Source organism: Embiotoca jacksoni, unplaced genomic scaffold, assembly GCF_022577435.1.
Source record: "Embiotoca jacksoni isolate LCO1_2020_lvr unplaced genomic scaffold, fEmbJac1.0.p SCAF_14, whole genome shotgun sequence".
NCBI lineage: Eukaryota > Metazoa > Chordata > Actinopteri > Embiotocidae > Embiotoca > Embiotoca jacksoni.
Genome location: NW_027185274.1, coordinates 3,819,799 through 3,832,014, shown reverse-complemented (window position 1 = coordinate 3,832,014; position 12,216 = coordinate 3,819,799). Strand labels below are relative to the sequence as shown.

Sequence of the window (12,216 nt, the reverse complement as noted above, 5' to 3'; positions counted from 1 at the left end):
GCATGAGGGAGCAGGGGGCAGGAGAGGGAGGGAGCTGAGCACACGCCATATATGGGCACACCACCGACTCTGCATCGCTATTGGCTGCGGGCCTTATGCAGCTGCTTGTCAACAAGATGGCCTTCCTCCTCCTGCCGTTTTTGACACTGATTATTTTGGTATCCCCGAGAACATACCGTAAAAGCCCGTGTCACTTCTAAATAGATAGCGGGAGAGCGACTGTCGAGAGTCCTAACAAGGCGCACAGACAGACAGACGGCGTCCGGAGAGCTGACAGACACGAGAGACGAGGTTGATCATAGAAAGTAGCTCCTGGCTAATGTCGACGGTAGCCAGCGAGTGAGCTAGCTTAGCTACGTGGACACGGAGAGTTTAACTCGTGTCACCTGCTCGCGTCTCACCGGACAGCCCGGCTCGGGTCGGTCAAAACACACCGAGGGGACACCTGTCCGTCCACAGGCTGCTGCTCAGGAAGGGCGTGTGTGAAGATTAATCCCGCTAAGGTGAGTCGATCATTAAAATACAACGCTCAGGGTGGTTTTTATTTTTATTTTTATTTGTTGTTGTTGTGTGTCTTCGCTTGCCAACGAGGGTTGTCATGTTATTATACAGGTGAGTTGTTGCTCTTCAGTTAGAGAGCTCGTAGATGTGTTTACTGTGTTAACTACTCAGTCATAAACCAGATGAAGCTTCAAGGTGTTCATCAGCTGTTCTGGATGTTAAAGGTGTCGGAAACACAAAGTATCAATCAGCTGTTTGTTTGTTTGTTGTTTGTTTGTTGCTATCTGTGATTGTTTTTTTTGCTGGTTGTCACCAGGAGATGTGTGCAGTGTCTCAGCTGGTTTCATAACAAACCACAATCAGGACAAGTCGTGTTTTAGTGACCTGCAGGCCTTTTTGTTTTCGACTCAGACATTTGAATTTCCCTGATATCGGCTGTTTTTATATGTCATATGAGAGTAAATTAATTAGAACTTTGTTGTTGTTGTTGTTGTTAGGAGGTGTACACAAAAAATATGAACAAGTCTAGAATAAATCAGGTTTGGTGACAGTGGCGATAAATCGATATATCATCACACCACGATATGAGAGTAGTTATCATCTGAGGTTTTAGACATTGTGATTATGGCACAGTTATCGTCTGTTCCTGGTTTTAAAGGCTGCGTTAGAGTAAAGTGATGTCTGAACTGCCCACGCTGTTTGTCTTTATCTACCGAGTGATTGTGGATGGAAGTGTTGTGTGAAAGTACCGGTAGTCGTCCCTACAATCCAGTTGCATCATCAATGTCAAGGTATTTGGTCCAAAATATCATGATCTTTGATTGTGTCCACATTGCTCAGCCCTACTATAGCGTAATACAATCTTCCATAAGTCATTGCCATAAAGGTGTTAGTTTTATTGGGTTACACAAAGCCCACTTGCACGAAGTGCAGATTGATTTTATACTCTTATCCACTGCGTGAGGATTTTCCCTCCTCTTGCATGTTTACTAGGATAAAGCAGTGTGTTGACACTGTAGTGTTTGTGATTGTAGTATCAAAGCTTCCATCAGAGTAACTCGTTATGGTGGTACAACACACACACACACACACACACACAGACAGTAAGGCGGCCCTGCAGGCCAGTCGGCCTCTCTTCCCAGGTGTCCAGACAGAGCGGCCGCTCTCCTGTAATGTTCCCGGGCAGACTGCTGGAGTAATGCACTCCGCTCTTATTGTTCTGCTGACAGTTTGCAGCAAAGCTGTCCTGCTGGCTGCACGTCTGTTGCATTGTCCTCACAGACACGCATGCAGAGAGGGAGATTGAGCTGAGACTTTTTGGCATGCCTCACTACTGTCTTTTCTCCAGCTTTTGGCGATTTGGCTCCAATGCGGTAGAAACGAGTGCAGAAGAGCAGCAGGACGGTGTGAGGGGGGCTGAGCTGGAGTTTTACTGTTTGTGTGTCAGGCTAACTTTTGTTTTTGTTTTTACAAGGCCATCTTTAGATGCAGAGGGTTGAAATTGGTGCCACATTTGCTAATCCAACTTGTTAAACATTAAATTACCATGTAGTGTTCTGACCTGCATGGACCTACCACAGCGAAACCATTATCACGGGGAGAGTGCAGATGCCCAAACTGATCTTAATTTCATAGGGAGATGACTGTCCAGCAGAAGTTCAGTCTTCATGTGAAGGGACAAACCTGTCAATCTGTCACTGTGCAAACAGCGGGATCGTAGTCTGTGAACACATCAGTACCTCGGTAATACATCTGTGTACTGTGTGTTGTGTGTGTGCAGCAGTGTGCCGAGTATCGTGTGGATTAAACCGTTTTGACTGCAGCAGGTATCGATAGGTGTTTCACTCTTGAGTTGGCTACTTTTGGATGTAGACATATTTTGCAACGGCAGGAAAACACAAGAGGAATGATGTACTCTGAAGTATTGACATAATGTACATGTATAGTAGGTTGAATGTCACGGCTGCTGTGTCTTGCCTGGTCTATTTAATGCCTCCGCTCGTTCATTTCACAGACTTTGACCTATCGTTCATGCCTTCTGTTATAAGAGCTTCAGTATCACCATCATTGCATAACCTGGTACGGCAGCTAGTGTCATCCAGGTCGACATGTCTTACCTGCTGCCCGCATTTAAAGCTTCATACGCGTGTGAGAGAGTGTATAAATACTTAATTGTTTTATTAAAACGTAACAGAAAATCATCACTCTCTTCTAAGAGTCTATTTGTTAGACAGTTGCGGTCCATAACGATGCGTGCTGCTGCGCTCTCACTGGCTGCCACTGTGCTTGGACAGGATTTGAAGGATTAGGTTGTTGCAGAAAGCTTAAAACCAAACCCGAGCCTTTATTCGCAGGAACCGTTTCCAATGAAGAGTGGAAAAACGTAAATGTAGCTCCGCACTAAAACTCGACTGTGGGTGGGTAATGTGGTGTACTGAAAATAGTGGAGAGGACATTATATGCTATGTCTCTCAGGAAAAACATCTTGCTCGGGCATCTGACTTTGTCAGAGTCTATTTAGCCATTTTATTTGTTTGTTTGTTTTTTTTTGGTTTATTTTGATTGTGACTTCAGCTCAAATGAAAGTTTGTCAGACATTTAAAACGGCTACCAGCTGGTAACATTGTTTGAAATAATTGTAGGTGTTTTGAAGAGCAGCGTAACATCAGAGTAGGTCCATACATTTCTTAACAAAAATCAACCCAACACAAATGTGATTTAAATGCCATCTAACGGGGCGCAACACTACTTTTTAACATCGATTGCACTCGTGCGCGTAACTTTTTTCATTGAAGTGTACCGGCACATAATTTGATGCTACAATAATGCATTATAAGAATTGTCTGTTTTTCCAATTCTCATTTCTTTACACATTATATAAGTAATTGAAGATGCAAACGTTGTCCTGCCTTAAATTGAAATTCCTGTCACTTCATCACAATCGTTGAAATGTTTCTGCACAATATTCAGGAGCTCTGTTTTGCTGGGAGGAGAGCGTCATTTATTTCTGTCTTCAAATGTAGATCATAATTTACACATTCGTCTCTGCGCCGATCAGCACACCTTCATTGAACCGGATTATTTCGCCCAGTCGGTTAAATCGGGTGGCAAATTCTACTTCATAACAGGGTGTAGCCTACAAATTTGCAATATTCTTTTGTGTGGGTCAGTTGTTATGGAAGATTGCAATGCACACAATAAATACATGACAGGAGGCCGTGAGTGAGTCACACCGTTGCTCTCGTCATGTTTTCTCTCTCTGCTGGTTCATCACTGGCCAGTTAGCCTTTAGCTGCAGCTGAAACCGAAGTGGTGCCTAAAACTGTCGGGTCCTTGTTCCCCAACACAACTGCTACCAAAACGTTCTGTCCTTAACTTACAGTTACCGACACAAGTGTTTGCAGTGCGTTACCTTCCACTTGAATGCGCCGCTCTCCTCGGGGGTGATTTCAGATGGACGTATGACGCTAAAATGCCCCAAAAGAATGAATTCCATTGTGATTCACCTCAGTCAGATAATGCTGCCTTCAAGGGAGGTCAGAAAACGTGTGTTTAAAGGCTAACGTCTGCTCAGCCGGACCTGCTAAGATTCAGGCACACCGGTTCGTCGCACTTGACAGGAAGCAGTCGCTCAGTGGAGATCTGTCTAAGGCCGCATGGAGCCTGGCCTTTACGCAAGAACTGGACATTTAGAAGACGTTGTCCGGGGTGGATACGATCGGAGGCTTCTGGGCTGCAATGTGGAAAGAGAAAAGAACGAAAGATTTTCCTGAAAGGGAGTACATCGATCCGCAGATAAGATCGTGTGCTTTGTTACAGTAATGTTAAGAAGCCAACATATCTGTGATGTGAAGACCAGTCGAGCCGATCACACAACAAGTGTTGTTACTCATTTTATATTTGTTTACGTTGTCAGTTTGGCATCTCAAGTTCGAGGCGGGGAATTGATTGACGACCTCAGTAAAGCAGCGCAAATATTGCTGTTCTCTTTGGTCAACTAGTGGCATTAATGCACTGTTGTCCACTCGTCCAGTCATCAGACAACAGAGATAAAAAGCTGTGCAATGACGGTGGAATTGTCTATTCAGCTTTATTGAAATACATTAAGCAAATATAGTGAGCGGGGAGTTGAACCTGCTGAAACAACAGGAGCGACCTGGCCGAGTGTCCACCTCCTCGCCAGATTTTGGCCGCACTGCACAACTTTGCTGTTTGCCAGTGGCAACAGACAGAGCAGGAGGAGCAGGAGGAGCAGGAGCAGCAGGAGGAGCAGGAGCAGCAGGAGGAGGAGGAGGAGGCGGCATTTCCATAATTTGTTTATTTCCAGTTTCAATGTAGGTGGAGGAAAATCCAAAATGCCAACGTGAACACAGACGTTTTTACATGTAAACAGTGTTTTCAGATTAATGTGGACGTGACCCCTCTTTTGTCAACCACTCTAGATTCACAGGCAGGTAAGAGCGAGTAATCGTGCTCTGGAGTTTTGTTAACGTGGCTGATGTTTAGCGTATGCGTGTGATTTCATACTAGAGTGCCGCCGTGGGCCGGCGGTCTGCGTTCTGGCCTCTCTTATAACACCATCCTATCTGGTTGGAGAGATGGATTACATGATGCAGCGAGAAGAAGGGGAGAAGAGGAGTGGATGGAGAGGAGGTAGAGAGCTGAAGAGAGAGAGGTTCAGGAGGGGTCGGAGAGAGAAAGGCCACTAAAAAAGGTTCACTGGCGCTTTTTCTTCTCACAACAGTATAATCTGTCTGCTCTTAGCCCAGTTGTTGCCATGTGATTATAGAGGAAGCATTTGAATTGGTTCACCACACTGTGTGGGCGGTGTTTGCTTTTTGCACCTCTCTCAGCCGTTCCATTAGTCCAAATGTACAAAGCACCACCCATCCAGTGTGTCAGACGCTGAGGCACAACGAGTGACCCGTTTTAAAGCGCGTGGATTGAAGGAATCCGGCGGCAAAAATGGAAAGCAGAAAACTGTGCTGTCAAAACGCAGCAAACACAGTCTGAAACTAATATATTATTAGAATTGGTTGTTATTGCCAAGTTAAGTAAGTAAGAGGAAAATACAAAGTGACACATGGCAGGTGGTATATAAATAAAATGTCATGATAAAGTATAAACGTCCACACTATAGAGTCTACAGTGTACTCTCGACAGAATGTAACGTACAAGTGTAATAATGCAAAGAAAGCTAATAACTGTGTAAATGTTACACACCTTGTTATGTGACGAATTAACAATATAGACCGTTTTATCAACCATTGTACCAAGTAAGCTGTTTGATCCACTGTTACACAACAAGGCTGTTTGAAGAGCTCTTCAGTCACCATGTGAAGGACTGTGGGATTTTAAAGTGCGGTGATAACAGTAGCTGGTATTGTCCACTGAAACACACCCTGTGAACTTGTTATTGGCATTATTTCACAGCGAGCTGGGTATCTTGCGTACGTGGCGACCAATTCTCTTTTTGCTCTAACTTGTTACGACACCTGGGGATGTCTGTAATGGAGCAGCGCCTTGTTGGCTTTACCATTTTGTGGGTGAAAAAAATGGATTCACACGAGATTCATGAAGGAAGAAAGGCTGAACTCCAGCGCCAGAGCAGAGAGCAGCACCCGGACGATGTACACCACCAACTCCAGCGCTAACGAACTACACCGACTGACCCGCAAGCACAGCGGCGCTTTACAGAAGCTCAACCTGCCGAGTTAAACGCAAACACACGAAGCTGCTTTTTATGAAATTGTCACTGGAGCTGACTTCATATCTGGACCTGGAGATATGAATAGACACACCGCACCCACGGAGGGATGGGTCTGAACTGCTGTTGTCATTTATGGTGAAAGCACCGTGCTTATATAACTTAAGATAGTCAGCACAAGAACTGGTTCTCGTTGTCGACAAACTATGACGAATTATACAATGCCGAACAAAGAATTACACATAGACAGCATCTTAATCGCATTATATGTAAACATATGAAACTAATTCAAGGCTGTGGTTGATCGATTCTCTTGTGTGCCATTATGTGGTTGGACTTGATATAATCAGGACTTTGTACATTAGCTAGTGAGTGAGGCTCATCATTCAATCATCTCATCATTCATATAGCCATCATAATACTTTTTATATATTCAGTTATATGTTGTTGTTGTTGTTGTTGTCTGGAACAGCAGAACTATAATATTGATGTCTAATAGTTTTACACTGTTGCACATGATCTTACGTGGAAAATTGTACCGTTGAGTTTAAAATGGATACGAGTAAGAAAATCCCCGTCCAGTGTAATCCTATTAGATGAAATGTAATGTATGAACCTGAGAGTGAGCAGCTCAGATCTGACACTCGAGGTGTGTCTGTGGGTTTAAGCTGCTTTCAGATGCAGACAAGAGTTTCAGATCAGCGGCGAGCCAAACAAACATGTTGCTTCCATTTCCACTTGTTCTTCTCCTTAAGCGTGCCGGCACGTTCCTGGCAGTCCCCGCAGCTGGCATGGCTGCAGAAGCAAAGCATGCTGGGTGGACTCAAGTGCCCCCTCTCCCTCCTCCCCCCCCGGCCTGCATGGGCTCTTTGGCAGGGAGCAAGGGGTGAGGACCAGGGAGGACAGCTACAGCGCCTCCACTACAACCCCACCCCCTCCCGCTGTGTGCTAAAAATAAGTCCAGCATATGCCTGCATGCTCCTCCCTGTGTTGCCTCCTATTAAGCAAGTCCTCTTTGAAGCACTGAGATGCAGAGAGGAGCAGAGAGGAGCAGAGAGGGGGGGAGAGGAGCAGAGAGGAGCAGAGAGGGGGGGAGAGGAGAGTCCATTTGGTGCCTTTGTGTTCCACCTTTCATCCCTTTCATCTGCAGGCCGCAATCGCTCTAATTTGATTGTCGAGGCTCCGAAGTGGGGGAGATGATCTTGGTACACGGCAGCAAATGTAACTGCCAATCGAGTTTGGCCAAAGTAGGAGGCGGGCCAGTTGTGATCAGTTCAGGTGGATGTGTGATAGTTCTGTTGTGTTCTGTTGTGTCCCGCTGGCGCGGAAAGCTTTCGCTCGGTCTGAATACCTCGAAGCCACGATTCAATACAGCCTCAATTGGCCGTCGGTTATCCAAATTGATCCGGACACATTGTTGCTCCAGAGATATGAACTTTTGTTTTCATTTATTTCGCTGCTATATCACAACAACTGTTTCTTCTTTTTTTTTTTTTCTCACGCCCCCCTTTTTCTCCTCCTCCTCCTCCTCCTCCTCCTCACCTGCTCTCCCTCCTTTCCCCTCATGTCCTTCCAGCTGCAGGTTGTATGCCCGGTGTTGCTGGTGATCTTGGTGGTAGTGCCCGTCAGGTTGGCACTGGGACCAGGAGCCGACAATGAGAGCCCTCGGTGTTTGCTGGCCAGCGTAGATGCCAATATGCCTCGGTGGTCCGCATCGTGATGGACCGAGACACCTTCTCCCACATCCGGCTGTGGTGCCCACGCCCCTTTGGCACCTACTCCCAGAACAAAGCTCGGAGCCCAGGCTCGGGGGGCAGCAGTGGAGGCGGGGGTGGGGCGGGGTCCGCCTCCCTCTGCAAGGCTGAGCCCTCTCCGGGTGCCAAAGGGACGGCGGATGGAAGTGACCATGTTGGGATGATAGTGGGGGTGCAGGAGGAGAACGGAGAAGAGGAGGATGTGGGCTCAGAAAACACGCCACCCGAACCTGAGCTCGACTCCCTGACGCAGAGCCAGGCCTCCCCGCCCCTCTCGGCCCCCCCTTCACCTCCCTCTTCGGGCTCCCAGATGGAAGATGGCCGCGTGCTGTTAGACACCTGGTATGTTATTAAGCCGGGCAACACCAAGGAGAAGATCGCCTTTTTTGTTGCGCACCAGTTCAGTGGAGCAGGCCAGCCCAGACCCAGCGCCATGAAGGTAAGAAGCCAAAACTAATAGCGCAGCAGTGATTATTATTATTTTTTTTAATTTTTTATTTAATGAGATTTTGGATGGATTTAGTTCTTTTTCAAAATAAACATGAATCATTTCTTCTCCACAGGTTAAAGGTAACTGGGCGACCGACTGTAGTAAAGCCAAAAGACGAAGACGATGCTCATCCTACGACCCCCCGACACGATCCCAGGCCTCGGAGTCGCACCTCAGCCACGACTCCCCCCTCGCACCTTCTAGTCCTGATGAGCCACAGCTGGGAGGAGTGAATGAAACGGACCTGCTTTCTGTGGCAGAGATGGTTGCCTTGGTTGAGCAGAGGACCGCCATGGCCCTCCAGGGGATTGTGGCTGTTCATGGGAACCAACACCACCACCAGCCCCCAACTACCACTCACAGTCAGGGCCTTACCCCCCACCAGCACACCGTACTGCGGGGCACAGTGTCGGACCCCTCTCCCATGGTGTTTGTGTCGGACAGTTCGAACGGCCAGCCCTCCAAAGAGGCCCGGGAGCCATCGTCTCCCATCCAGACAGACCAGGAGCTGGAGGAGCAGCAGCAGGAGTCGTGCAGGGTCGCCCAGGCCATCGCACACTTTGAGTCCCAGAACCTGGAGAATCGGCTCCATCTGGGCACCGGTTCTGGAACGGACTGTTCTAATCGAGACAGAGAGAGAGAGTGTAGGATAGGAGGCGAGTCTGACACTGTAACCCCCCCTCCGCCCCCCAGCCACAGTCACGGTGAGGTCAGGATAGCTTTCCGAGTGTCAAATCTGGACCCGCGGTCTCAGTTGGAGCCAGCTGGCAGGTCCCGCTGTATGTTTATGAGCTGCGGGGGTGGCGGGAGTCAGACAGCAGCCAGGTCCAAAGAGAAAATCACCTGTGACCTCTACCAGCTCGTCAGTCCCTCGTCGAGAGACCCCAGTAGTCTGCTGCTGGCCGCCACCGCTGCTGCTCCCAAACCAGATGGAGACCTCCATCACCCAGACAGGCCGGCCCGTGGCAGCCCCGATCCCTCTCAGGAGCTCTCCTCTGGGGAGAAGAAAGCTGTGGGTGTGGGACGGGAGCGAGTGACTGGTTTCCATGTGGAGGTGGTGGTGACGGGTGCCGTCGACCAATGTGTGTTTTATGGCAAGGACAGTACGGAGAATGTGCAGGAAGAGACTGTGTGTTTTGCTATGCCTGGCGGGGGGGGGCGGGGGGGGCGGTGGTAGGAAGCTCTACTGACCCTTCGTGCGATGATCCCCCTCCTGGACAACTCTTTTTCCTTCAGCCTCCCCGGGGCCCAGAGGAGGATGTAAAAGGAGCGGGCACTGGCGGCGGGTCAGGAATGTGCTCTTTGGACTGTGCCAACAACAACAGTCCCGGTGCCGTGGGCGTGGCCGTGGGCTCGGGGGAGCGGGCGACGCGGCCCAACTCTCCCGGCGTCGGGGACGACTGTTCAGACCCGTCACTGTGTCGCCTCTACCGCCACGTGTCCCACGACTTCCTGGAGATCCGCTTTCAGATCCAGCGGCTGCTCGAGCCGCGACAGTACATGCTCCTGCTCCCCGACCACATCATGGTCAACATCTTCAGCTACCTGCCAACACGCTCCCTGGCAGCCCTCAAGTGCACCTGCCACTACTTCAAGGTGTTGATCGAGACGTACGGGGTGCGGGCGGTGGACTCGCGCTGGAATCAAGACCCCCTCTACAGGGACGACCCCTGCAAGCAGTGCAAGCGACAGTACGAGCGCGGGGACGTTTCTTTGTGCCGTTGGCACCCCAAACCTTACCACCACGACCTGCCTTATGGACGCTCCTACTGGATGTGCTGCCGACGCACAGACAAAGACACACCGGGCTGCCGCGTCGGGCTCCACGACAACAACTGGGTCCAGCAGCCGGCCGACGGCTCGCAGCCCGTCCGCTCCAATAGGGAGGACAGGAGGGAGGAGGCCAGGTAGAGAGGACCGAGTACACCTCACGCATACCGACCGTCATCTCATTCTGCGTGCCTCCTTCTTCCTCCCTCTCGTCTCCGGTCCGAGGACAAACCGGGGAACGCAGAGGAGCTCGAGGAGGCATCGGCACTCCGGGACTGTTTCCTTTGCTCCAGCACTCCCTTCTCACACTTGCCCTCAGCAGAGGGAGGGTGAGAGGTAAAGAAGGAAGAGAGGCGAGCCTTTTCTTTGTTTTCAAGCCCTCCACAATCCCTCTCTCCCCCCACTGTGCTCCAGAGTGGCTCCTTTTACAAGTTTGCATCCCAGGGTTGGGGTCCCCTCCTGCTGCTGTCGTTCAGCCCCTTTTCTGCCTCCTTAATCATTCGGGTTTCTGTCTAACTCTGCACACGGTTGGTAGGTAATTCATGTGGAAACTTTGCAGTGTATTTGATTGAGATTAGCATTCATAAAGTGACGCATAGAAATGTAACGCCCTAGAGCCTGCTTACTCTTCCCAGTGCTTGTTCTATGCTCCGTGTTGTATCACAAACTTCCATGTTAGCTGTACAATGGTGCTTCAAGGAATGAGCTGTACCGAGTCCGACAGATGTAAAACTTTTCAGTGGTGGAATGTTCAGCGTCGCTTTAGAAATGTGATTGTATTCAGCAAACTTGATTTTTCTGTTGTACCAGATTGCCATTTCTACCTGTCCTGCACCAACACGTTTCTATTTTTCTGAATGTGCTGTAATGTTGTTCTCTGTCGATCAGTCCCCTGATAATGCTGCTGAAATCATTGCCTGTGTCACTGATGTTAATTCTGAAATAGCCATACCATTGGTTCATGACAGGCACAGTCTCTGCATACTAGCCAGTCTCACGGAGACCTGTTGAGACCTGTTGAGACCCTCGTCATTGTTTCAGAGTGGACCCTAACCTTGCTGACCGGCCACAAAGAGGAGCCACTGAGTACTTCCTGGTTTACAGAGAATTATGGGAGATGGACTTGATTGAGATCAGGGGGATTGAATGGGATTAAAAAGAGAAACTTGATGTCACTTTGGAAAGGCCTGATGTCACTTTGTATGGTTTGATTGACTTGCTTGTTTGCCTTTTTTTTTGTTTTTTTTTGTTTGGCTGTTTTATCGAGTGTGTGTCAGAGAGTATTTGCTGTTGTATTTGCTTTTATTCTTGAGGACTGTGTTCTCCTTGTATCGGTCTGTCACCCTACTCAACCTGCAAAGATGTATTTTTTGAAATACTCCATCTTTGTTTTAGCCCCCCACCCCCCGACCTCTCTTCCTGTCCTTCGCCCCTCCGTCCTCCGATTCGGCACAGGGCAGCGTTTTGCCAAAGCCGTCATTCACGCTTCGAAGCGGGTGAAACCAACTACCACAGACCGCAGAAACTCTCTACACCAGCTTCCAGCCTTAAAAGCCCCCCTACCTCTTTACCCACCCTGCAGCAGACTGAGACGTCGGATACCTCACAGATGATCAAGAGTATTGGGAGTTGCACAGGACCCTGTAAGTGGCTAGATTTCAGATGCTGGACAGACTTCATCCGGCGCTACTGGATCCACCCAAAACTCTGTGGTGTGGGAGTGTAAGATGAACAGTGCCTGGTGACAACTCTGACTCTTCATTCTTTAAACTCCCCCCTCCCCTCTCCCCTGCTTTTACACTCCCGGACCCCTGCAAGCTGACAGACTGGACATTGAACTGATGTGATGAATGATGCTGAAACTCTGCATGGAGATGGGAAGGTGGTTGGGTTGTCATGGGAGACCTCAAGGTTCCAGATGTGTACAATGCTAATGGGAAATATCTGCTTAAATAAAAACAGAAGTGATGATTAAAACTGGAAATCTGAATCGC

General features: G+C 48.8%; 1 protein-coding gene across 1 annotated transcript; it reads left to right on the top strand.

Moving 5' to 3' along the window:
• The first annotated feature begins 124 nt into the window (after nucleotides 1-124).
• Nucleotides 125-12,212, top strand: fbxo46 (F-box protein 46). Its single transcript, XM_069147513.1, is given in 4 exon segments — nucleotides 125-503; nucleotides 7,785-8,401; nucleotides 8,526-9,626; nucleotides 9,629-12,212. Coding segments are annotated over 3 exon segments (2,310 nt in total). The 5' UTR covers nucleotides 125-503; nucleotides 7,785-7,927; the 3' UTR covers nucleotides 10,364-12,212.
• The last annotated feature ends 4 nt before the right edge of the window (nucleotides 12,213-12,216 follow it).